Below are 27,866 nucleotides of genomic sequence, written 5' to 3' on the forward strand. Positions count from 1 at the left end.
GTGCGAGCCAATTTGAGGGCCTTCCTGGCCAAATTGGACTCGGGCACAGGTATAAAGTTTACTCTACTCGTTGAAATCTTTATTCCTGTAAAATTTGAGAATTTTTGGAGAAAGTCAAATTTTCCGGTGTGTGACATTCGATTTATGAAAATGTTGTTGGTTGAGTATTTTATCGATAAGGTCCGCCACTTGATTATTCTAACAATTGACGATCTTACAGTGTATTGACACCAATTTTAGTATGCTATGGTAGATATTGTTTAAGGACCTTAGTGACTTCCAAGTGAAAATCTAATGATTGGATCTTACGGAATAAGTAACGTAAGATCATGGACCCTACCTTAGAATGACGGTTCGATTCCTCATTAAATGTTGTTATGGGAGATATATGAGAATTTTCAAGTATGTGAATTATCGAAAGAAATCTAAATGTGGCTTGTACCTTGTTAGGCGGCGATAGAACGTGATGCCTTGACTATGTTTGAGTGCGTTAGTGTGGATCTCAAGTGAGTGATTCTAATCTATGTGATATGGTTATTGCTTTGAAATCTTTTGTGCTAATAAACTTTGTGGTTACACCATGGATTCTTAAAATAGTTCTAATGCTAAATAATTGTTGCTATTAAGTTGCTGTCTATCTACTTATGAAACATTAGGTGACTTGGATATTTGGACTGTTGATGGATTGTGTTTTGGAATATATATTTGATGGTGGATAAAAATGATGGATTGTGTTTTGGAATATATATTTGACGGTTTGATAAAAATGATGGATTGTAAAGGACCATTACCCTAGTGTCATAGGGTTAGGTGACATTAAGTCTGTACCACGTAGCAATGGTCCTGCTTGGTTAATCTGCGTTAGGGGACCATACTATTTGTGGATCGCGCTTGGTTAATCCGCGTTGGGCTATCCTTATATCCTAGGTATGGCCATACACATTTAAAGGTGATCATGCTTGGTTAATCCGCATTGGGTGATCACTTTACAATAGTTGTAGGAGTGACTCTGCTTGGTTAATCCGCATTGGGGGATCACTACCTATTGGGTTATTTTCTCAGGGGTGACTCTGTTTGGTTAATCCGCATTGGGGGGTCACTACCTATTTGGTTATTTTCTCAGGAGTGGCTCTGCTTGGTTGATCCGCTTTGGGGGGGCCACTTCCTATTTGGTTACTTGCGTAGGCTTCGGCCGAACGACATCACTCTAACTCAGGTTTTGAATGTATTTGTGAATGTGGCTTTAAGAACTTTGAGTTTTGATTTGGAAAACTCGTTGGATGTATGTGTGACTCCTTCGAAGCTTGCAAGGTTTGGTAGCGATTTCTTATGAATGATTTATATTCAAGGTTTATAAATTGTGAATGATGGTTGATTTTATCGTTAGTATCATATACTTTGTTTTATGTGTCGCTCACACAAGCTTCGTAGCTTATCCGAGTTGTTGTTTGCCTGGTGCACCATTCTGATGGTGTAGGTACTGATCTTACAGGTAACAAGTCTGAGTAGCTTCAAGAGGTTTTTAGGTAGGGTAGCGGTACAATTATCAGAGATTTGGACTGCTAGGTTACCCCTATATTCTATCTTGTATTTTATCTTTGGGACTTTCTTTTAAGCATCTCAAACTTGATCTTAGTAAAGCAAATATTATGCCTCTTTTTGGAATGTACATATTTGTAAATATTTTGTGGAGAACTTAGCCACCTTCATATTATTTTGGTTTATCGGTTAAAGTATTTCATTCCGTAACTTATACCGTATTCAACGAACGTTATTTCCCTATCACATGTCGATTCCCGACGTATGTTGGGATCGGAGCATGACAAAATTTGTGGTATCAGAGATTAGGTTCAGGGTTTCATACCTTAACCTTAGAGTGAGGAAGCCTTGGGAAGGTTAGGTAGTGAACCTTGACTAGGTCCGTAAATTCGTCTCTCGAATGTTGATTATATGCTTATGTTGAATTCTTCTTGCATCAGACATTATGACGACCCCACACGGTACTACTCAGCAGTTTGGGATGATGTTCCCGATGAGGACACTTCTACTTCTGGTCAGGAGGCTAGCCATGATTATGATGGACCCGATGGAGCTTTCTGGGCCATCAAAGATTTGACACAATTGATGCAGGCTCACGTTCGAGCGGTTTCTAGTAAGGGGAAGTCTTTGTACGAGGAGTTCCGTACCCATAAGCCGTGTTCCTTTGATGGTAGTGTTGATCCATGAGCGGCTGAGACATGGATCAATTAGATCGCCACTGTACTACGTTGCTCATCCGAGGAGTAGGTTGATCTTGCAACATATATGTTGACAGGTGAGGCCTACGAGTGGTGGCAGATCACTCATCTATTATTAGTATCCGGGGGACCTCTTACTTGGGAACGGTTTTAGACTGTATTCTTTTAGCAATACTTCCCAGAGTCATTCTGAGACGAGTTGGAGGCTGAGTTTGCCACTGTTGAGCAAGGAACCGATATAGTTGCTGATAATGTGGCCCGTTTTACTTGACTTTACCGTTTCTCTCAGCTTCTTCCTAAAGATAAGAAAACGAATAAACTCATTAGAGGGTTCAAGCCTAGTATCAGAAATCTGTTATCGGTCCAAAGATTGCCTTTTTATGCCCAGATGATTGATCGTGCACGCACAATTGAGATTAATGAGGAGCACAATGCACGAAAGGCTGGAGAACAGAAGAAGAGGGCCCGGTCAGAGGGTCAATTATCTGATGCGTTTTCGGGTAGATTCCGAAAGCGCATGGGATCATTATTTGGTGGTTCACAAAGATCGTCACGTAGTGGATATCAGGGCACTTCTCATGGAGACTTACATGCTACTTCTAGGGGAGGTTCCCAGCATTCAGTTAGGGCGAGTTATCAGGGTCGTTTCCGTGGAGGTACCCAGAGCGTGTTCAAACGTGGACCCCAGACTTCTTCTGGAGGTCGTTCACAGAGTTTTTCCAGGGAATCTCATGACTAGCCACATAAGACACTTTCACGGATATGTGCTCATTGCAGACGCCGCCACCATGGAGCATGTAGAGATGGTACTAGGACCTGTTATCAGTGTTGTGAAATGGGTCACTTTATTCGTGATTGTCCCCAGATTACTGTTAGTGGTGCTGGCAGACCATCTACTACTGTTGGGGGTTCAGTAGCATCTTCGGTGCAGAGTAGGCCTGCTGGAGCATCTTCAATCTCGGGCCAGCCGAAGATTGGGTAATAGAGGGCAGGACAACAAAGTGGTAAGCAGTCTGGTGGAAGTTCTCAGCGAGTTGGGGCCCAGAGCAGTGGAGCTGGGACGTCTCAGGTAGGTACTCAGCGAGTTGACAGAGTCTGTGCATTATCTACCTTGGAGGCCGAGGTGGAACCGAACACAGTTACAGGTACTATTCATTTTGATTCACTCCCTGCTAAAACATTATTTGACCCTGGGGCCGAGAACTCATTTATATCAAATAATTTTGTGAAGTCTTTGAATAAACCTATAGAGATAATGGATGTTACGTACTATATTTCCTCACCTTTTTCGAGGCCTTATGTTGTTAATCAAGTCATTCGATCGTGTGTGGCTGGTGTGGGCCAGGGTGAAATAACAATGGATTTGATGATTCTTCTGATGTGAGATTTAGATGTCATTATTGGCATGGATTACTTATCATTGTATCGCGTGAATTTTGATTGTTTTGAGAAAGTGATAACTTTTCGACCACTTGGTAAACCTCAGTTTCAGTTTATTGGAGATCGTAAACTTATTCACTACCAGTAATGATATCAGCCACTAAGGCTAGACGACTTATGAAACATGGATGTCAGGGTTATCTAGCTCATGTCATGGCCGTTGATCAAGGAAACAGTGAGGTTGACACCATCCCAGTAGTTAAGGAATTTCCTGATGTGTTTCCTGTTGAGCTGTCTGGCTTACCCCTAGTGAGGGAAATTGAGTTTACCATTGATCTTATGCCAGGGACCACGTCTATCTCTAAGGCTCCGTATCGAATGACACATTTGGAACTTAGGGAGCTTAAAGTACAGTTACAGGAATTGTTGGATAAAGGTTTAATTCGCCCTAGTGTTTCACCATGGGATGCTCCTATTCTTTTTGTGAAGAAAAATGACGGATCTATGCGTTTGTGCATTGATTATCGTGAGCTTAATAAGGTGACAGTCCGAAATAAGTACCCTTTACCGAGGATTGATGACTTGTTTGATCAACTTCAAAGTGCTCAATATTTTAGTAAGTTAGATTTAAGGACTGGTTATCATCAATTGAGGATCCGAGATGAGATATAGCAAAGACAGCTTTTCGGACTCGCTATGGCCATTATGAGTTCTTGGTTTTACCGTTTGGTCTGACTAATGCCCCTGCTGCGTTCATGGACTTGATGAATAGGGTGTTCCGACCTTTTATTGATCAGTTTGTGGTAGTGTTCATCGATGACATTCTGATTTATTCACGGAGTGCAACTAAACATAAGGAACATCTAAGACTTGTTTTGCAAATGATGCGAGATCATCAGTTGTATGCTAAGTATAGAAAATGTGAGTTTTGGTTGGGAAGTGTTAGATTCCTTGGCTATGTGATTTCAAGGGATGGTATTCAGGTGGATCCTACCAAGGTAGAGGCAGTTGTCGGTTGGAGTCGACCTACCACGGTGATTGAGATTCGAAGTTTTTTGGGCTTAACTAGATATTATCGTAGATTTATTGAAGGTTTTTCATTGTTGGCAGTTCCTTTGACAAAGCTGACAAGGAAGGATACTCCTTTTGTTTGGGATGATGAGTGTGAGACTAGTTTTGAGGAGCTAAAGAAGAGACTCGTCTCTGCACCTATTCTTACGCTTCCATCTAGTTCTGGAGGTTTTATAGTATACACTGATGCGTCCCATAAAGGATTAGGTTGCATTCTGATGCAGCACGGTAAGGTTGTGGCTTATGGTTCTCGCCAACTTAAACCGCATGAACTTAACTATCCCACCCATGATTTAGAACTAGCTGTTGTGGTTTATGCATTAAAGCTTTGGCGACATTATCTGTATGGGGAGTCTGGTGAGATTTATACTGATCATAAGAGCCTCAAGTATATTTTCACCCAGCGAGAACTAAACTTACGACAAAGATGTTGGTTAGAGCTGGTGAAAGATTATGATTGTCAGATTCTCTGTCATCCTGGTAAGGTGAATGTAGTGGCTGATGCCTTGAGTCGAAAACACTTAACTAGTGTTGCAGCTTTATCACTTCAGGTTGGTCAATTAGCAGAGGATCTTAAGAGAATGAAGATTGAACCGATTGATCAGGGTGGAGAACATCTCATATCAGCCTTTATTGTACAACCTACGTTGATTGATCAGATTCAAGCAACCCAAGGTGAGGACCCATAATTAGTTTAGATCATGGATGAAGTACGATCAGGTACTCGGTCCGATTTTACCATTTCTGACAGTGGTGTACTTCGTTTCGGGACTCGACTTTGTGTTCCGAATGTCAGAAACCTACGAAAAGAGGTCATGGAGAAGGCTCATACTTCCCATTTTTTCGTTCACCCTGGGAGTACAAAAATGTATCAAGATCTTTGTGAGAGTTTCTGGTGGGGAAATATGAAAAGAGAGATTGCCGAGTTCGTCGCTCATTGCTTGACTTGTCAACAAGTTAAGGCGAAACATCAGCAGCCTGCGAGCTTACTTCAATCACTCCTTATTCCTGAATAGAAGTGGGAGCACATTACCATGGATTTTGTGACAGGCTTACCGAGTACTCATGAGGGACATGATTCCATTTGGGTGATCGTCGATCGATTGACGAAATCTGCTCACTTTATTGTTGTTAAGAAAACTTATACTCTTGAGCAACTCGCCAGATTATTTTTAGATGTGATTATTAAGTTGCATGGAGTCCCGGTATCCATCATTTTCGATCGTGATCCTCGTTTCACTTCTCGCTTTTAGGGTAACCTTCATAAATTTATGGGAACTAAGTTGAGTTTTAGCACAGCTTTTCATCCTCAAATTGATGGCCAGTCAAAGCGCACAATTCAGACTTTGGAAGATATGCTCCAAGCTTGCATACTTGATTTAAAAGGTAGTTAGGATAAACATTTATCTTTGATTAAACTTGCTTATAATAACAGTTATCAGGCTAGTATTCAGATGGCACCATATGAAGCACTTTATGGGAGGAAGTGTAGGTCTCCTTTATATTGGGACAAGGTAGGAGAGTATCAATTATTGGGACCAGAGTTAATTCAGATTGCTGCAAAAAAGATTTATATGATATGCGCGCATTTATTAGCTGCTCAGAGTAGACAACAGAGTTATGCTAATCCCCATAGACGTGAGGTAACATTCGATACTGGAGAATATGTTTTCCTACGGGTTTCACCTATGAAAGGCGTTTTTAGATTTGGACGTAAAGGGAAGCTTAGTCCAAGGTTTATTGGACCATTTGAGGTATTGGAGAGAGTGGGCAAAGTTGCCTATCGCCTTGCACTACCTCCAAAGTTGTCTCACATTCACCCAGTGTTCCATGTATCCTCACTCCAGAGGTATCGTAGTGATTCTTCTCATGTCATTTCTTATTAGCCTATTCAGGTTAAGGAAAATCTCACTTATGAGGAGTACCCCGTTGAAATTATTGATCGGAGAGAGAAAGCTCTCCGCACCAAGACTATTTCATTGGTTTATGTGTTATGGAATAATCATGGTGTGGAGGAGTCAACTTGGGAACCAGAGGTTGAGATGCGCCAACATTATCCCCATCTATTTGACTTAGGTGCGTTAAGTTTAGGGGACTAAACTCTTTTAAAGGGGGGAAGGGTGTGAAATCCCATCCCTGGAATTTCACCATTCATTACATATCTCGAATTTTAAATTCGTATTTCACGATTACGTTATATTTATTAGTTAATTTTAATTCCACTAATTATAAGTTTAGTAATTGATAAGTTTTTGAGTTGGAAGTTTCATAATCAATCTTTATCGTTCGTTGATATTTCTAAGTTACAACTAGTGTTTTTAAATAGATCTCGAACCCACGAACACATAGGCAAAAGCCGTTTGCGAGTCCGAATTATAACGGTATAGTTACGGACGTTTGAAATTGTGAACTATAGATTGTGGGAATCATGGGTTAAAGGTTAAGTTAAGTTAGTAGAAAAAAAATAGAAAAGAGGGAACCTGTTAGATTATTTTTTAAAAGGGTATGAAATGACCCATTTGGAAAGAAAGGAAGGGCCACTTTTCTTTTCCCCCCGCCTATTTGTGAAACCGTGAGGCTTGAGCTCCACCAACCAATTTCAAACCGGCCAATTCCTCCTATTCTCAACTGATTCTCCTATCTCCTTCACCTGCAACTTGCTTAAATATCTTGTCCCTTTCCTCTTTACCAAAAATCAAGGGCTTTTAAGGTCTATTTCATGTAGAACTCCATAGGAGAACCCGAGGGTTCTCGACGACGAATTATCATTCCAGAGAGTATCACCATTCACCATCACCCTTAATCAACTTCACTTGGACCCAAGAACAAGACCCAACTGGTGGTTGGGGCATTGGAACACCAAGGAAGCCGAATTGAAGAACACCCACCTTCGGGTTTCGTTGGGTGCGAGCCAATTTGAAGGCCTTCCTGGCCAAATTGGACTCGGGCACAGGTATAAAGTTTACTCTACTCATTGAAATCTTCATTCCTGTAAAATTTGAGAATTTTTGGAGAAAGTCAAATTTTCTGGTGTGTGACATTCGATTTATGAAAATGTTGTTGGTTGAGTATTTTATCGATAAGGTCCACCACTTGATTATTCTAACAATTGATGATCTTACAGTGTATTGACACCAATTTTAGTATGCTATGGTAGATATTGTTTAAGGACCTTAGTGACTTCCAAGTGAAAATCTAATGATTGGATCTTACGGAATAAGTGACGTAAGATCATGGACCCTACCTTAGAATGACGGTTCGATTCCTCATTAAATGTTGTTGTGGGAGATATATGAGAATTTTCAAGTATGTGAATTATCGAAGGAAATCTAAATGTGGCTTGTACCTTGTTAGGCGGTGATAGAACGTGATTCCTTGACTCTCGTGTTTGAGTGCATTAGTGTGGATCTCAAGTGAGTGATTCTAATCTATGTGATATGGTTATTGCTTTGAAATCTTTTGTGCTAATAAACTTTGTGGTTACACCATGGATTCTTAAAATAGTTCTGATGCTAAATAATTGTTGCTATTAAGTTACCGTCTATCTACTTATGAAACATTAGGTGACTTGGATATTTGAACTATTGATGGATTGTGTTTTGGAATATATATTTGATAGTTTGATAAAAAATGATGGATTGTGTTTTGGATATTTGATAGTTTGATAAAAAAAAATGATGGATTGTGTTTTGGAATATATATTTGATGGTGGATAAAAATGATGGATTGTGTTTTGGAATATACATTTGATGGTTTGATAAAAATGATGGATTGTAAAGTACCATTACCCTAGTGTCATGGGGTTAGGTGACACTAAGTCTGTACCACGTAGCAATGGTCCTGCTTGGTTAATCCGCGTTAGGGGACCATACTATTTGTGGATCGCGCTTGGTTAATCCGCGTTGGGCGATCCTTATATCCTAGGTATGGCCATACACATTTAAAGGTAATCATGCTTGGTTAATCCGCATTGGGTGATCACTTTCCAATAGTTATAGGAGTGACTCTACTTGGTTAATCCGCATTGGGGGGTCACTACCTATTGGGTTATTTTCTCAGGGGTGACTTTGCTTGGTTAATCCGCATTGGGGGGTCACTACCTATTTGATTATTTTCTCAGGGGTGGCTCTGCTTGGTTGATCCACTTTGGGGGGCCACTTCCTATTTGGTTACTTGTGTAGGCTTCAGCCGAACGACATCACTCTAACTCAGGTTTTGAATGTATTTGTGAATGTGGCTTTGAGAACTCTGAGTTTTGATTTGGAAAACTCGTTGGATGTATGTGTGACTCCTTCGGAGCTTGAAGGTTTGGTAGCAATTTCTTATGAATGATTTATATTCAAGGTTTATAAATTGTGAATGATGGTTGATTTTATTGTTAGTATCATATACTTTGTTTTATGTGTCGCTCACACTAGCTTCGTAGCTTATCCAGGTTGTTGTTTACCCGGTGCACCATTATGATGGTGTAGGCACTGATCTTACAGGTAACAAGTCTGAGTAGCTTCGAGAGGTTCGTAGGTGGGGTAGCGGTACAGTTATCAGAGATTTGGAGTGCTAGGTTACCCTTATAACCTATCTTGTATTTTATCTTTGGGACTTTCTTTTGAGCATCTCAAACTTGTTCTTAGTAAAGCAAAGATTATGCTTCTTTTTGCAATGTACATATTTGTAAATATTTTGTGGAGAACTTAGCCACCTTCATATTATTTTGGTTTATCGGTTAAAATATTTCATTCCGTAACTTATACCGTATTCAACGAACTTTATTTCCTTGTCACATGTCGATTTCCGACGTATGTTGGGATCGGGGCGTGACACCTGGTTCCTAAATGATTAGGTAAAAACAATATATTATATTGAGATTACAGGACTAGCCATCCATTATTACATCTGGTCCGTAGAAAAAGAAAAAAAGTCAACTCCATAGGCTATACCAAATATAAACACTTCATCACTGCAAACTGTGGCTGGTACTCCCACATTTTAGAGGAGCAATAAGTAACCAGATAGTATGGCATTACTCATTGTGTGACAGACAACAAAAACTAACCCATTTTCTGGCGAAAGAACCCCTCTAGCACCACTGCCCGTATAAAACTAAAACGCAGAAGCCTACAACTACAACCATGTTGAAAAGGTACACCGATGGGGGACTTGTTAATGGAGGGGATGTCTCCCATGAAATGAAACAGTCCTTCCAATTGCCGGCGGTTGTTGCGTTCTGCGTCTGCTTCAGACCCTTTTCTGCATTATTGCCTTGAGCCACATCTGCTTCTTTGTTAGACTTTGTTACAGAGGTCTTCTTCGGGGGAAAATCAACAGCAGCTCGACGCTCTGCAACTTCTTTCGCCTGCAAAAATAAACCAAATTAAGTTGTGGAAATAGCCTCTACAAAGAATCATTATTCACATTCTACGTGCTGCAGTTTTGGGTTCTCTCACTCACCTTGCTTTGCTGCTGTTTTAATTCTTTCTGTTTGCTTAGTGCTTCGAGGGTACTTGTTGGATATGTTCTTCCACGTGTTCTTTCATTGTTATAGTATTCGTCAGGGGCTAATCGAATACATTTAATCTGACGTAATTCTGCATCTACATCCACAGAGGAAGCATTCTTTACGTTTAAGGCATTATTGTGTCTTGATTCACGTTGCGGCCTGCTTGTTCTTTGATGTGTACCAGAATGCTTGTCATTAACTAATTGACGATGTGTACCAGAATGTTCATCAGTGACTACTTGAAGACGATCAGTCTGAGGTTTAGGTACTACATTGACAGAGGAAGCAGCCTGTGTCTGGTAAAGCATAACACCTTCCTGTCTTCTGAAGTGGCTCGAATCAACTGGTGGCTCACTAAGCATTTGTAAACTCATTTCCTGAAAAAAGAAAAAAAAAAGAGTCTAAAAACATGAATGTGTTTCCAAAGCCTCCAGCACCAAAAAGTTGAGCAAAGTTTTAGCGTTTGCCAGTGAAAACTACCAACACACCGAAACAATATATATTTTAAGCTTCTATTATATGGGAAACGTGTTTTTTTTCTTTTTCTTTTTTTTTTTTTTTGGGTTACCTGTGCAAGTAGTACTTCTGGGTCTGTGTCACTGCTTAATGCTTCATCCTCAAAATACACCCTCATAATTGGCTGTGGCGGAGTGGAGTCGTTGAAGATGTTAGCATGAGTTGTTTCATCCTGATTCCCGTCAACAATAACTGAACATAAGAACTCTTCGAACGTATCATCCGGTCCATCAGCTCCAAATGCAGATTGTAACCCATGGTAATCATTATTACCAGGGTCACTTGCAAGCATACGAACCTTTTCCCTCTCAAAATAGTCCATGCTTTGTTGTTGCTGAGTACGCTCCTACAATGTGAACCATAATTTAGCAAGGTTTTAAATCAGTTTCTTTTGCACCGTTTATATATACGAAGACGTTAATCAGCATTCGTGTTCAACATTCTCACCTCTTCAATATCCATACCAGGTGCTAGTAGCAGTTGATTTTCGAAATCAGATTCATTGTTGCATGTACCAGATTCACCTTCATCACAGTTTGCAGCATCCACATTCCCACCTGATTTCTTCTTTATGCAACAGAGAACGAAATCCCTCTGCACAATTAAGTTGCAAAACAAATCATGTAATGCAGTGGCAGCAACACAAAATTAAACAAGGGTTCCAAACCAAAAGGCCACTTAGTACTACGGTCTAGTGGTATTCCTCTTCACTTGTAAGTGAGAGGTTTTAGGTTCAATTACTCGCCAAATGCGAATTTAAACCACGTTATTGCTAGCCTATTATGAGGCTTAGCCCCCTCCATTATCCCCTAGTGTAGATAATATCGTTCGTTCAAGAAAAAAAAAACACAAATCATTAACCTTTGCACATTTATGTTAAAACCAATTTGGCTCAAAGGGGTTTCGATTTTGATCCATTCAATCATTTCAAAACCAAAAACCCTTCGAACCAAACCAAATAGGCTTCGGTTTCACAACGAAAACTCCTCAAGCCTCCAGTTTAGAACTTACCTCATAAAAATTGTTAAACAGTGCTGCAAATTATACATCATATCGATAACATTATTCAGAAACAATAACCCCAAAAAAGAACAAGAATGGTGACCTGATTAGCATTAGGATTGGTTTGAGGGATGTAATACTCATGCATAACCCAGTCGGTCTTTTTGGAATTACGAACACGACCTCGTTGAAAAGTTAGAATCCTTTTTTTACCGATGATAGTTCTTTTGTCTTGAGTCTTGACCAGTTTTTGGGGACCAGTGCTCTTCCAAAAGCCTTCCTTCGTCGCCCTTTCGGTCTGGTTTTTGCTGTTTTTTTTGTAAGTGCTGAAGAAGTACCATTCTTGATCATCCGACTTTATGAGTGAAAGCCCTGCATAAAACACAACATTTGGTTCAAACCCAATTGCATATAAAGATTATCAGACTCATTCAAGAAAAGGAGTAGCGTTTTTCGCACGGCATTTTCAGCTGTTTACACTTCAAACCTGAACATTTTATAATTTTTCAAACTCACAGAAGAGTGCAGAGTGCTAAACTCACTAGCCTTCGTAAAATTGTCACCCGACAAAGATAACTTTTAATTAAGAACTGGGATTGGTAATAAGTTACTTTAGGATTAAACCCAATCTCTTAAACAGTAAACAGAGACTCAAACTCAGTGAACTGCAAATTGAAAAGTTTTAGTAAAATTCTCATAAAAAACAAATAAAAAGATCGAAATTTTTAAGAACTGGGTTTGATAATAAAGTTACATTTGGACTAAACCCAATTGCATAAACAGAGTGTCAGACTCATTGAACTGCAAATTCAAAGTTTTTACTAAAATTTTCAGAAAATTTTAAAAAACAAAATTTAAGAACTGCGTTTGGTAATTAATTTACCTTTGGATTAAACCCAAAAACCCAATGGAGAATACAGATTGTCAGACTCATTGAACTAAGAAAACTAATGAAAATTTAACACCTGGGTTTGGAAAACAATTACCAGGCAAGTCCCTTGGCTCGTGGTTGCAGATATTGATTTCACGGATGACCTCGCTGACAAGGTAATCCTCACCCTCGAGCTTCATCTGCAAGTAATAGTCGATCAGCTCTTCTTCTGTGGGGCGGAACCGGAATCCCACTGGCACCGACAGGTCACCTGCTCTGGTGAAGCGGTTTCTATTGGCAGCCATCTATCTTTCATGAAGGAGAATCGGAATCTGGGTGGGTTTGTATAGGATTAGAAACACTGGAGAAACAGTAAGGACATTGACTTGGGGTTTGATCTAAGTCTTCGGCTTTCAGCGGGTGCTTTTTGCTTAATGGAAGAACATATTAAACTTCTGCTTCTGCTTTTTCATGGGACGTGGAATTTTTGTTGTCGTGGCGTTTGGTGGGAAGCTAAGGAGTCCTACGTGTGGGACCGCTTGCTGTATGGCTGGGTCCGTTTCCTGGGAACTCACTGAGAAGCGAGGGATCATGTCAGCATCTCCAAACGAGTTGAGCAAATTTTCTTTTCAAGAATAATACTTAGGAATGGGTTCGATACGATTATGGTACTAAAATTTTCATACCAATTATTAATACTGCATTGAGTATTTATTTTTACTATTATTTATATCATCTTTTTAGTAAAGGTGGGTTCGTTAACAATGTAAGTTTCATCTCAATTAAAAATATGATACAAATAGATAATAAAAGTTGCATTTTTATTTTTGGAAAATGTCTTAACTTTATCATAATTGTGGGTTTAAATTTTATTTTCAAACTCTTTACTGAACAAATAGTTTTGGATAGAAATATATTGCGAGACTTAATTTATAACTTGAAAAAGTAGCAATTACCCTATAAGTATACAGTGTAAGTTGCTAATTTAGTCACTACCTCCGTTGGAGATGTGTAAGATGGAAAAGAGACTAAATAAGGTAGATCGAAAAAGTCTGATTGAAAAGGTCGGTAGCATTCCGATATAGTTATTTGGAAACAATAACCCCAAAAAAAGAGAACAAGAATGGTGACCTGATTATCATTAGGATTGGTTTGGGGGATGTAATACTCATGCATAACCCAGTCGGTCTTTTGGGGATTCCGAACACGACCTTGCTTAAAAGTTAGAATCCTTTTTTCACCGATGACACTTCTTTTGTCTTCAGTCTTGACCTGTTTTCGCTCACCAGTGACCTTCCAGAAGCCTTCCTTCGTCGCCCTCACGATCTGGTTTTTGCTGTTTTTTTTGTAAGTGCTGAACAAGTACCATTCTTGATCATCCCACTTTACGAGTGAAAGCCCTGCATAAAACACAACATTTGGTTCAAACCCAATTGCATATAAAGATTATCAGACTCATTCAAGGAAAGGGGTAGCGTTTTTCGCACTGCATTTTCAGCTGTTTACACCTCAAAAATGAACATTTTATAATTTTTCCAACTCACAGAAGAGTGCAGAAATCACTGGCCTTCGTACAATTGTCACCCAAAAAAGAAAACTTTTAATTAAGAACTGGGATTGGTAATAAGTTGCATTAGGATTAAACCCAATTTCCTAAACAGTAAACAGAGATTCAAACTCATTGAACTGCAAATTGAAAAGTTTCAGTAAAATTCTCATAAAAAAATAAATAAAAAGATTGAATTTTTTAAGAACTGGGTTTGATAATAAAGTTACATTTGGACTAAACGCAATTGCATAAACGGAGTGTCAGACTCATTGAACTGCAAATTCAAAGATTTTACAAAAAATTTCAGCAAAATTAAAATAAAAAAAATTAAGAACTGGGTTTGGTAATTAATTTACATTTGGATTAAACACAAACACCCAATGGCAAATTCAGATTATCAGACACAGTGAACTAAGAAAAATAATGAAAATATAAGACCTGGGTTTTGAAAATAATTACCAGGCAAGTCCCTTGGCTCGTGGTCGCAGATATTGATTTCACAGATGACGTGGCTGAAAACGTAATCCATTCCCTCGAGCTTCATCTGCAAGTAATAGCGGATCAGCTCTTCTTCTGCGGGGCGGAATCGGAATCCCACTGGCAACAACACGTCACCAACTCTGGTGAAGTGGATTCCATTGGCAGCCATCTATCGTTGATGAAGAAGAATCGGAATCTGGGTGGGTGGGTTTGTATAGGATTAGAAACACAGGAGAAAGAGTACTGAAACTGACTTGGGTTTGATCAAAGTGTTCGGTTTTCGGTTGTTGCTTTTCTGCTTAATGGAAGAAGATGTTAAACTCTGCTTTTAAGGAGGAACGGGACTTGGCTGCTGAAAAATCAGCACCAGCCCCTGCAGACATGCCACGCGTTTTTTTTTTCTCTTTAATTATTATATTTTGTCCTTTTGATCAAACCCCTCTTGGAAGTTCGTTTTCCTTTTCTGGGAAGTTTTTTTTTTTTTTTTTTGAAACTTTTCTGGGAAGTTTAGCTTTTAGAATATTTTACATTTTGGAATCTGCCCCAAGTCATAAAATCTGTCAAAAGTTCCGGGTCCTTTTCCTACATTAAATTATGGAATAGAATTCTCTTCCCTTCTATTTTCATCCCCTTCTATCTAGGGGTGGGCATAAAAACCGTCAAACCGCAAAACCGAATCGAACCGTATGAAAAAAAACCGAAAAGAACCGTGTTGACCGGAAAAGTCAACTTTGAGTCAAAAACCGAACCGGACCGTTTCAAACCGGTTTGGTTCCAGTTTCAAATGAACTGGAACCGACCGGAACCGAACCGAACTGTTTTATTAATAATAAATTAACTAATTATATATATGCACACATGTCATGATATAATAGGTTAGTTTGAAAAATTAGTTTCACCAAGTTGCAAAGCAGTGAATCCCACCCTCATCCTCACTCACGGCCTCATCAGTCATCGCCCATTTCACACTTTTAGACTTCCATTCCTGTAGGCTTCTTCACTCTGCCAAGTCGCCGCCCACCTCACTCGCGGCTCTTTGCGACGACCCTCGTCATCCCTCCTCCGCGACAGCTTCGTCCTCCGTCCTCCATCCTTGGTATTTTCTCTATCTTTTCTCATATTCTCTCTCTACACCCCTTCGTCAAGTCTCTAAAGCATTCACTTCTTTGCATGCTGCGGAGGACCTCTTGCTTCACTCACCTTCCCCACTTCAGTCCCCACCGCATTGCATCCGAATTATCAGGTTCGATCATTTCTTGAAACTTTGTTTTCGGATTGGTGAATGGTGATTGATTGCGTTGTCGATTCAGGTGCTCCCATGGCTTCCACGCAGAGTGATATCTTAGCTTCTCGTGAAAGGATCTTCAAGAACGGTATAGCTCATTGAGCTTTTGTTTTTCAAGGTTTGGGTTTTTTTTTTAAGCTTTCATGACCCCGTGTAATATTGGCATATGCTTCCTCAGAACTATAATTACTTTGATTTTGAAAAGAATTTATTTTATTTCCTTGGTTTAGGTTGTAAGAAGTGCTAACATCTGGGGAGTGGGAGGGCAGGAACACGATTTTCTTAAGAAATCTAGTTTAGGACTTGGAGTAGACATGGAACTGGAAAATAATAAGGTTGTAGGAGTTGTGTATCAGCATTTCTGGTCAATCAACTAGAAGAAAGCCTTTGTTGTGCCTTGGCCCGTTCGTTAGTGCGGAAACGAGATTCAGATTACAACCTCACCATATTCACACTCAGTTGAACAGAATAAAATACAAGAAATAAAGACACTGAGAGATTTACGAGGTTCGGCAAAAACCTGCCTACGTCCTCCAAGAGATATTGCTCTTCACTATGAGAATAACTAGTACAAGATACACTTGAGTTAAATCAACATAACCCAAACCCCAACCCCTTGTACCCTCACAGAATTTTACTAAGAGACTCACTCTCCCCAAGAGTTTCTCACTCTCACTCTATATTTTTCTCTTCTTTGTGTTTTCCGGATGCACACCCACTTTCTTCACAATCGGCAAGCTCACTTCTCTTTGTGTATGAAAAATGCCTTCACTTATAGACATGCACCATCAATTATGTCAACCACCAAAAAACAAAGTTTACGGGGTCATGTTTCCAAAGTCCACAAAACATGCTTCCACAAAACATGCTTCCAAAGTCCACAAAGTTGAGAGGAAATGGTTGCCAACTCATAATTATATGAGCCAAACACAACAATCTCCACCTTGGCGAATATACTGTGCAAAAATCCTTGCACCCATCACCAATGTCCATTGGCCTTACGTACCAGCATACACACCCTGAATCAACCTCGTTGGTCCTGTTCCTGATTCAGTCACTGCCAATGCATGTGCAGCTGCTGCAAGCTAAAAATCACCATTTAGCTTCAGACAGGATCTCGACACATCCTCGTCTCCTCCAGCAGGTTTTCCTCCTATTCATTGTCTGCAACCTGGAAACTCGTCAGTGCGCCCGTTTCCAGTAACAACCCATCGAGCCAGACAAAATTCCCACACTTCCTCCTACCTCATGATCATCTCATCACCTGTGAATCCCATAGCTCCACATGTTGCAAAATCCCTGTAACACTTGAGACTAAACATCACCAGGAGAAGTGTTGCTTCGAGTACCTAGAGGGCATACTTCAAGTCTTCCGCCACAAAATTGCTACAACCCAGACCAAGATCATCCTTTCTTTTTCTCAAAGGACAATTTTTCTTTTTATGCCCGAATTCTTTGCAGTTGTAGCATTGTAGACCTTTGCCTCCGGAACCGGATTTGAACCTGTTGTCTCTCTCAGATCCTTCTCCCAAATTTCTTCCACGATTCCAACCTTGAACAGCTAAAGCAGTCTCGTGCCCACCATCAACAATGGTCTTCTTCTTTTGTGTATCATAAGACACCAAAGAAGCTTGCACCTGCTCCAAACTTACTGTATCTTTTCCATGCAGTAAGGTTGTCACAAGATTTTCATACGAATCTGGAAGTGAGGTAAGAAGTAAGAGGGCTTTGTCTTCTTCCTCAACCTTAACATCAACTTTCCGCAATTGATCCAAGTATCCGTTGAACTCATTCATGTGGTCCATGAGATTCCCACCTTCATCCATCTTCAGCTTGTACAGTTTCCGCTTCAAATGCAACTTGTTGGTCAAACTCTTAGCAATATAGAGTTTTTCCAACTTCTCCCAAAGTGCAGGCGCAGAATCTTCATCCATAACATTATTGATAATGTTATCAGCTATACAGTGTCGAATCGTGCTAACACAACGCGCCTCCAGCTCCTCCCACTGGTCATCTGTCATTTCTTGAGGCTTCCCATCTTTTCCCTTCAAAGCTCTAGCCAAGCCTTGTTGAGTCAAGACATCCTTTACTCTCATCTGCCAAAGAGTAAAACTGCATTTCCCATTAAACTTCTCAACTGAAAATGACATGTTTGTAGTCATCATGGTGAATAAAAAATATGAACCGTCAATGAACCAAAGCTTCCAACAAAGCTCTGATACCAATTGTTGTGCCTTGGCCCGTTCGTTAGTGCGGAAACAAGATTCAGATTACAACCTCACCATATTCACACTCAGTTGAACAGAATAAAATACAAGAAATAAAGACACTGAGAGATTTACGAGGTTCGGCAAAAACCTGCCTACGTCCTCCAAGAGATATTGCTCTTCACTATGAGAATAACTAGTACAAGATACAATTGAGTTAAATCAACATAACCCCAACCCCTTGTACCCTCACATAATTTTACTAAGAGACTCACTCTCCCCAAGAGTTTCTCACTCTCACTCTATATTTTTCTCTTCTTTGTGTTTTCCAGATGCACACTCACTTTCTTCACAATCGGCAAGCTCACTTCTCTTTGTGTATGAAAAATGCCTTCACTTATAGACATGCACCATCAATTATGTCAACCACCAAAAAACAAAGTTTACGGGGTCATGTTTCCAAAGTCCACAAAACATGCTTCCACAAAACATGCTTCCAAAGTCCACAAAGTTGAGAGGAAATGGTTGCCAACTCATAATTATATGAGCCAAACACAACAGCCTTTAGGTTGCACTTTCAATTGGATGTGTGCAGATGTTTGATTATGATTTTTATTGTTTTTTTTCTGTGCTTATCGAACGAACACTTGGGTTTCATAGGATTTATGTTTATGATTTTGGACCTTGGTTTTTGTTTTTCTCTTGTGGTTGATATCTTGTATTTTATTTTTTACGAGTTCTATTTGGTAATAAGTTCTTGTTTCCTACTAAAAGAACAAAAGATTATGTATTTCTCATCTCCACATTAGAGATGGGCACCTCTCTCGACATTGTTCTTTCATAAGACAGTCTTGGTTTTGAGGATGTTTGGTATTTTCAGGCTTGCCCTTGAGATTATTATCTTTTGTTGGAATATAATGCTCTGTTCTTGGGGAGGTAACAAGAAAGTTGTGGCTCTTTGGAGGTGTATGATATTGGCTCTTACATGGAGTCATGGACTATATGGTTGAATTGAAATAAGTAATGTTATTTTTTTCTATTATAATGCAAATTGAGGAAGCTAAGAACTAAAAGTACCCCCACAACAGAAATAATATAAAATGAAAAGTAGTATAACGTAATTGTCTAATTGGGGTCATTTTGATTGAATGGATGTCCTCCCTGTACAGTGGCATTGAGGCATATACATTACTTAGCCCATTCGCAAATAGACGATTGAGACCTAATCTATCGTTCTCATTTCATCTTGGGAGGGCGTATCATGTATATCATGCTTAAACCTTCTGTCCTTTTAAATAAAGATTTTGTGTCCACTTTCAATTTGAAGCGTACAGATGTTTGATTAATTATCTTCTATTGTTTCCCATTTGAAGCTTTTCGTGAAATTTTGGAGCGGAGGGCATCTGCACACTCTTGTCTTCTACTGTTTGATTAATTATCTTCTACAGTTCCAGGTTAGTTGAACTTAATTGTACTTGATTAATTATCTTGTCTCATATTTAGCATATTTAGTAGTCTGGAGATGTATTTGAATGCATGATGATTTGGTGTTCAAATAATTTAATATTCGAAACCGTAAACCGGCAAGAACCGAATCGGAACCGGTGTAGACCGAACCGTAAGGTTCTAGTAATAAATTTAAGCGGAACCGCACCGAACCGAACCGTTAATATTTTCCGGTTCCGGTTTAGGGGTAAAACCGCACCGTGCCCACCCCTACTTCCATCCTCTTCTTTCATATTCTCTTATTTTATCTTTTTTTTGCTGTAAAAAATTAATATAAGATGTTGACATGGCATAACTGTGACTGTTCAATTAGGAGGGGAGTAAAGGGAAGGGGAGGGAAAAAAAGATGGGAAAGAATCCTACTCCTTGAATTACAAATCCAAGAGTAATGGTATAGGTAAATTCTCTTAAAAGTGGGCTTTGAACTTTCTATCATCTCATATTTTGCATCATGTTCTGTTGATACACAAAACTGAAGGTCTTGGAACAACGTAAATCCGACCGTGAATCTGCAAGAAATGTAAATAACACAAGATGTATCGTGGTTCACCCCAAGGTTTGGGTTACGTCCACACTGATTGTATTTCTCTAACTGTATGTATGGATTACAAGGGTGAGGGGGAGTCGCCCGGAAAAAGAGAGTGTTGTTATGTTTGTGAGGGTATTGCCCTCTGTTGGGTTTTCTCTGTCCCATTTGTGAGGGGAGAGGAGTCCCCTTTTATAGAATAAGGGGCTCCTCCTTTTACATAATCATATGGGCTGGGTAATGAGGCCCAATATATCAAAGTATGAGGCCCAATATGTGTGGTACCAACAGTAGTCCCCCAAGTCTTCAGTCAAGAGAGTCTTTTGGCTGGAGACTTCAAATCCAATCTATGTACGGGCCGAAGTGGCTAGATGTCTTGAATTAGTACTCAACCCAAGGCAATGCTCAACATAAAGCAATACTCGGCTAGAGGTATCACACGTTACGAGACTGCTTGGTTGGAGGCGATGCTCGTTGCGAGGCTGCTCGGCTAGAGGTTATGCTCGCGGCGAAGCGTTTGCTCGGCTGGAGTCGATGCTCGTTGCAAGGCGGCTCGGCTAGAGGCTATGCTCGCTACGAGGTGACTCGGCTCGTGGTATTCCTCATTGCAAGTATCTACTTTATGTCGACATGCACTCAGTATGAGTTGATTCTAGACATGATTCGGGTCTGCTTGTCGGGTTCGAATATTGGGTCTATGTGTCGGATTCGCAGATCGGGTCCGCAAGTCGGGTCTTTGAGTCAAGGCCATACGTAGGGTCATCGAGTTGGGGCTATCTGTAGGGTCATCGAGTTGGGTCCAGGCACATAGGTGTCCCAATAAGCAAATGTCCGAGCAAGTGGGTGTCTGGTCCGACAAGAGATCATTGTTAGACTAAATCTTTGTCACCATAAGCATGTGGCTCAGTGATCTATAGGCTGATCAATAGTATCGGTATGCTTCTTTAATCAGCAACAATGTTGATCAACAAAGTCTGTGCCATGAACCACCAAAATTATGTCACCTTAACATTCAAATAATAAAAGGTGTAATTTGGTCAGACTTGTCACATGTTATGGAAAATAGTCATGTGATAAATCATTAATAATAATGTAAAACATATTATTATAACATGTCACCCCGTTCGTTTAGGTAGTAATGCAATTTGTATAACAGTAAAATAATGATAGTAGTAATGATGTGTATGCGTCGTGACCCGACATAATCAGTACACAGTAGTAGTGGAAAAGCAGATATTGTGAAGTGCCGCACTATATGCACACAGATCATGAAAGCAAATAATATATTGCTAACTATGCATTAAAATATAAGTGTGATAGAAATGATGTGGTCTCCTCAAAGAATATGCATACTGTAAAGCGTCCACCAACACAAAATAATAATAAACTATTAAATAATAAATTAGTTCACGAATGATTAAATAATAAACTATTTAATAATAATGTGGTCTCGTCAAGCTGTTGCTATTGCACAAGCAGTGGAACGTCATGACAGCCATGAAAGAAATAATGTGGTCTCTAATATGCATACTGTAAAGCAAAAGTATCTTATCAAAATAATGATAAAGTAATAAAATAATAAAGAAAAAGATCTTATCTTGCTAAAGAGATGGGATCTTTGTATTTGGAACCCAAAAGCTTTTTTCCCTTCATCTCAAGTAGCTGGCCAACCTTTGTCAGTCCTGCAATTTCCGGGTCAAGCATCCAGGTCAGCGACGCTGAGTCCGGTCAGACCGAGAGAGTGGAACGTGTACAGCTGAGAGTTGCGGCGTGACGGAGCTGTAACGGCATTGGGACGGAGCAGCGAGTGGGAAAATGACTAGTCGAAGTTGTGATCCATGAGGCAGTAGGAAAATGACATGCTACTTGAGTTGGGATGGAAACGAGAGTGAGCCGTCGTCGAGTCCGAGAAGCCCAGCTGCTCCGAGAACAGGCCCTCGTTGGTGTGGCCACAGCCAATGGCAATCCTCTTCGCCGAAGTCTCGCCTATGCTGATTGTCTCCGTCACAAAGTCGTCGTCGATCTTGAAGAGGTACTCCTCCCCTAAACCCTCATCGTCTGAAGACGACATCTCGCTCGCCTTTTCTCCCTGGTTCTTGCTTGCTTCTTCTTCTTTCTTGGGTCAAGGAGGCTGACAGTGAGCGATCGTCAATGACTGGCGCGGCAGCTCGAGACATGGGAATTCCGGCATCAAAGTCCATGGCTCCGTCGCCGGTGAGAGAGAGACAGTAAGTTAAGTCGTCGTTAGCAACATCACCACCACCACCTGGCCGTCACTCTAGCAAACCCCACCGGAATTCCCATTCATTCACTCACCCCCTCCCCCTCAACTACCCGGCAATCTACCCGAATCTCCCTCTCAACGATCAGACACACACACACACACACTATATCTCTCATCCCTCTCCTCTCTCTCCTCTCTCTCTCTATCTAAACCAGACCAAACAAAGAAAACAGAAAGCCAAATTAACAAGAATAACAGCTTTCTAGAGAGAGAAACTTTTACATGGAGAGAGAGAAAGTAGTTGTAAAAGAGAGATGATGAGAGGGACAGAGAGAGAAAGCAGTGTGTTCTTCAATCCCTCGGTAGGTGTTTGGTTTCTTAGGTTTTGCAGATTCACGACGGAGATGAAAAAATGAAAGAGAACCGACACAACTTTTCGTATCATTTCCCACAGACGGCGCCAAATGTTGATGCACAAAACCGGAGGTTTTGGAACAATGTAAATCCGACCGTGAATCTGCAAGAAATGTAAATAACACAAGATGTATCGTGGTTCACCCCAAGATTTGGGCTACGTCCACACTGATTGTATTTCTGACTGTATATATGGATTACAAGGGTGAGGGGGAGTCCCGCGGAGAAAGAGAGTGTTGTTGTGTTTGTGAGGGTATTGCCCTCTGTTGTGTTTTCTCTGTCCCATTTGTGAGGGGAGAGGAGTCCCCTTTTATAGAATAAGGGGCTCCTCCTTTTATATAATCATATGGACTGGGTAATGAGGCCCAATGTATCAAAGTATGAGGCCCAATATGTGTGGTACCAACATGTTCTATAAATTTGGCACAAGAATTACTATAAAATTGTGAAGTGGTTGGAAGTATGTGAAAAGTTCTACTTTGAGAGAGTTTCTTTAGCATTTCTCACAAATCCAAAATCAAATAATAATGATAAAAATGCTAAGGAAATTTTCTTAAAGTGAAATTTTTCATGGTCCCTTTGTCACTTTAGAGTTTAACATTAATTTTTGTTTCAATATTATAAAATACTGTAAAAAAAACATGAGATGACAAAGAGTTTATAGAGAAATCTACTTTTGAGAATCTTCTTATCATTTATCAATAATAGAAATGATTTGTTGGAGTAAGTATGTTTTTATTTAAATATTTTAATTGCTATGTATTTGTCCGTTGTGGTTTTATATTTTGGTTTATTACAACCATTATATGTATATAACCTAAATTGATTTTTAACCTTATCTTTTGATAAGGAGTAATCTCCTTCACTAACCTTTGAAACGTGAGAAAGCTTCTCACATTAAATAATTAGATGGAATTCCTTCTTTGAATAGAGAAGATGATCAGGTCCGCATTCATTATTTTGTTCCGTTTTGAATATTTACTTTTTGATTTCGTCTGTTTTGGTTCTTTAAGGTTTTCAGGTCCCTGATTCTATCAAACTTGCAACATATACTTTATCTTTTTGTATATATATATAGGTTCCATGTACTGAAGGAATATATGGAGAAACAACAGCTTATATATTTTTCTTAAAAATTGAGTTCTAAAGCAACATATAGAAAGGGTGTGAGTTTAAAGTACTAAGAAATATCAAGTTCAAGTTGGTCATCCATTATTTCAATTCTTCAAAACTGCATTGATGTGTACACTCCTATAGTCCTTGAAGCTTCACTAATACTAATAGTTCACCGGACTAAGCCTTTTACATTTCTCGATAACGTAAAAACGAGCCAAAAAACTCAACCATCAGAAAATGACGATATTACCTTTTAAAATGTATCGCATGCAAGTAACATGACTTAAATGAACATAAAATTAAATAAAATAGATTCGAATCTTTATAATAGAGATGAAGTTAGTAGGTTTTTTAATGAGTTTAAAGATTTATTTTATCGAAAAAATAGTTTAGAGACTTAATTTCACTCAGATAATAATCAGTGACCAAATCGGCAGTTTACTGTGTATTTAAAGCTAAAAATGAGACAAAAATTTTAGGAGCAAAGCAACACATGTGAAAGTATAAAACTACAAACTTTGGCTTTGAAATAATCCTCCTCCATTTCGTCACCTTTCCGGATTCTATTGCAATTGGCATTGCCAGGGTTGGTTGGTTTTCATCTCAGATGTCATTTACTCTCTACTAAGACATCTCAATGTGAGATCAAATGAGATTAAATACATGAGATTCGAGGCACATAATGTGATCTAGAGTGCCCTTATCCAAGTTTAATCCCTTTCTTTCCTCCCTCTTTATAGAAATATATTTGAATTTTGTGATTGGAGGATGGAGATATCCAATACTTCCTCAGCAAGTCTCAAGCACTTCCTCAGCAGGTAGTCTTCTGGTACACTACTGACTACCCCACCTCACATATATAAATATTGTACCATTCATTCACACCTTTTTGTTCCCATTTTTCACTTAATCCATAATATCATAAGGCCCTATTTGGCACACCGTATAGGGCACCGGATAGTACTAATAATACGGTGTACGGTGTTTGGTGCCGTTTGGATTAAATAGGCACCAGATTAAATAATCCGGGCCCACGTTTTTTATCCGGCGCTTACCCGACTGCTTATACCGTCCAAATTCACGGTATAATTTAGTCGGCCTCGCTCTCCTTCCTCTCCGCTCGAACTCGACCCCCTCTCTCTCGCCCTCTCTCTCGCCTTCTCGAACTTGACCCCCTCTCTCTCGCCTTCTCTCTCGCCTTCTCGAACTCGATCAACTCTGCCATTTTCAGCTTTGCCGTACCGAAGTGGCAGATTTTGGCGCCCAGCACGAGGTGGTCCTACTCGGAGACGATGATGTTGGAGCTCTTGATGTGGTTGTGGACGAATGTAGAGTCGAGGCCAGAGCAGTGGTGGATGTAATCGAGGCCGTGGGCGAGGTCGGTAGCGATCTGCATCCGGGAAAGCCACGACGACAGGACGGTGTAGCTCGGGTTCTTCGGGTTGCGGGACTTGCCCTGGAAGACGACGGCGTCTTCGGCGCGGATGGAGCAGCGCCAGGAAGAGGAGGAGAGGCGGTGGTGGGGGAGGAAGTTGGAGGTCGCGGAGCGGATCTCAGAGAGGTTGTAGATTTGGGGGTTTTAAGGGAGGCGACGGAGGAGAAGGTGGAGGATTTGGAGAAGTTGTAGCTGGAGTTGTCGATGGTGGTGCTGAAAATGGCGGAGCAGACGAAGAAGAAGAATGGAGAGAGGGAGGGATTTGGGGGTTGCGGCGGAGAGATCTGGGAAAAGAGATTATTTTTGTTTTTTTTTTTAATTTTATTTTAAGTTTGATTATCCTATCCGATATAATACCAAACACAGTATAAATAATACGGTCAATAGTCCGATACTGCACCAAACGCCCGACTAATTTAGTCAGTACTATCCGGAGACTATTTATCCTATCCGACAGAAATAGTCAGTACAGTCCGACCTGCCAAACGAGGCCTAAGTGTATACTTCATAGATGATAGGATTAATTCCACATAATAAAGGTAGGACAATACTTCAGTTTGGGTATACATCATTCAGTACCCAATATATACTGACCTATTACAATGACTCAATAATATTACAACATCTGTTCATTTAAATTTATAACCAAACACTAATTCCACTTTGTACTCATAACCAAACATCCATTTTTTTAGTTTTCTCTTATCCGTGTCGTTGCAAATATGATCAGCCTCATCTTCTTCCATGTCAATCGATACAAAACCTTCCATGAAACCATTTCATGATTCGCTGTCACCTTCCTCCCCCACTGACATGGCTGCCATGAGAAATAACGGGACGGATAGGGGGTGGAGTCGATGGTAGAGACGAGTGGGAATGACGAAGCTGACGAGGTTGGGTCGATGGGGAACAAAGGCAAAAGCTGAAGGAGGCGAGGGATTGACCAGATCTCCCATGAAGGAAGGAGAAATTTTTCAAGGAGCCGGGAACTCCACATAAGATTGATAGCTGGTGTACCCGAGCAATAAGAGATGGATGCATGACTATTAACATTTTTTCTTTAAATACATATGAACACGTAATCCAAAACCAAGAAAACTTCCGACAAACGTCAAGCATTCACCACCTCTTTCCTTTCCACCGTCGATGGCATCATTGGACCCACCCCAAATCCCGACGACATCATCGGAATAAAAAGCCTCACCGGCTTCTTCCTCTCTGAATCAGAGAAACTCTGTCAAGCTACCGCTGACGAAGAATACCAATCAGTTGAGAAATTAAAGGAAAATAAATTGCATTTTCTTAAAAAGTCATTGCAATCTGCCGCCATGTATTCCTCTTAAAGCCCAAAACATTCATACTATGCATAAATGCATGAATGTTTGAAATTGTGAAAAACCCAGCTCAAAAAACAAAAAAAAACAAATCGAGCAAAAAGCTAAAGGGAATTGAGAAGATCTGTGCAGAGGCCACGACGGCCGTTATCTTCTCAGTTATCGAGCCCACCGTTTTGGAAGTCACAGAAATTGTTTTAATTGAAAAAGAAAGCAGGCCACATGCCTGCCTGTAGTTGGCTTGGTACTCCAGGTCAGGTTGGGTACCCGGTATCCTGAAAAATTTCTCTAAGGAAGAAGATAGACATTTGGTTATTCACATAACAAGAGACAAATGTCGCAAAATTATTGATCCACGTAATAAATGAGTATTTTGAGTACTGATTGTTAAGTTCTCAATGCCCGAGTGTTATACATAAAGATATAAACCACAGTATTATTCGTTATACATAAAGATATAAACCACAGTATTATTCGGTAAATGTGCCTAGGAAGGTTGCTTTAATCTTTCTCTAAGCATCAAATTTGAATGGTAATCCAGCTCTCCTTCAAACCGTTTTTCACCAAGCAAAATTTTTGAGGTGGGTTGTGCAGCTGTGGACCAAGACATATAGGTGGTAAATGGCCCATTTTGTGTAATTGTATGTACTTTTAGAATATCAACAGACCTTGAACAACAGCGGGGTGGTGGCGCAGTTGGCTAGCGCGTAGGTCTCATAGCTTCTGAGTTATCCTGAGGTCGAGAGTTCGAGCCTCTCTCACCCCATTTCTTTTTTTTCTTTTTGCGATTATACAAAACATTCTAAGTTTTAATGAAAAACTAACCAAAAACCCCAAAAAACTTTTTTTTTAATCATCAGAGCAAAAGTTTTTAAAAATGCCGATCATACCCTTTAAACATCCGTACAAGATTGGAGTATTCTACAAAGTTCATGTGGTTTCACCAAAGAATACATCCAAAGTATTCTGCAAAGTTCATATGGTTTCACCAAAACATACATCCAAAAGAAGAAAAAGGAAATTGACATTTTTAGAAAACATTGACACGGAAAAGAAAATGTGGCAAACATTGTAGCAACCAAGACAACATAGATTCACATGACATTCAAGCAAAGACAAGAAAGCCAGGTTTCAAAAACAGTGCTGGCAGGTTTCAAAAACAGTGCTGGCAGGTTTCAAAAACAGTGCTGGCAGGTTTCAAAAACAGTGTATTGTC

At 40.0% G+C, this 27,866-nt stretch overlaps 1 protein-coding gene, 1 long non-coding RNA gene and 1 other non-coding gene across 4 annotated transcripts; 2 read left to right on the top strand and 1 right to left on the bottom strand.

The window, feature by feature from the left end:
• Nucleotides 1-9,524: 9,524 nt before the first annotated feature.
• LOC126618065 (NAC domain-containing protein 5-like) lies at nt 9,525-14,985 on the bottom strand. Of its 2 annotated transcripts, none has more exons than XM_050286173.1 (6): nt 14,583-14,985; nt 13,706-13,974; nt 11,149-11,295; nt 10,754-11,047; nt 10,137-10,562; nt 9,525-10,041 (listed from the first exon to the last, which is right to left on the bottom strand). In XM_050286173.1, the coding sequence occupies exons 1-6, from the start codon at nt 14,770-14,772 to the stop codon at nt 9,766-9,768; spliced, it is 1,602 nt and encodes a 533-aa protein (XP_050142130.1). In that variant the 5' UTR covers nt 14,773-14,985; the 3' UTR covers nt 9,525-9,765. The 2 variants fall into 2 exon arrangements, with proteins under 2 accessions (XP_050142130.1, XP_050142121.1); XM_050286164.1 differs by lacking the exons at nt 13,706-13,974; nt 14,583-14,985 and adding exons at nt 11,807-12,075; nt 12,690-13,148.
• A 5,079-nt stretch (nt 14,986-20,064) lies between these two features.
• LOC126618333 (uncharacterized) lies at nt 20,065-23,228 on the top strand. The gene is made up of 2 exons (XR_007621657.1): nt 20,065-20,157; nt 22,916-23,228. It is a non-coding gene; the product is annotated as an uncharacterized LOC126618333 (long non-coding RNA).
• A 4,103-nt stretch (nt 23,229-27,331) lies between these two features.
• Nucleotides 27,332-27,416, top strand: TRNAM-CAU (transfer RNA methionine (anticodon CAU)). The gene is given in 2 exon segments: nt 27,332-27,369; nt 27,381-27,416. It is a non-coding gene; the product is annotated as a tRNA-Met (tRNA).
• The last annotated feature ends 450 nt before the right edge of the window (nt 27,417-27,866 follow it).

Source organism: Malus sylvestris, chromosome 1 (genome assembly GCF_916048215.2).
Source record: "Malus sylvestris chromosome 1, drMalSylv7.2, whole genome shotgun sequence".
NCBI lineage: Eukaryota > Viridiplantae > Streptophyta > Magnoliopsida > Rosales > Rosaceae > Malus > Malus sylvestris.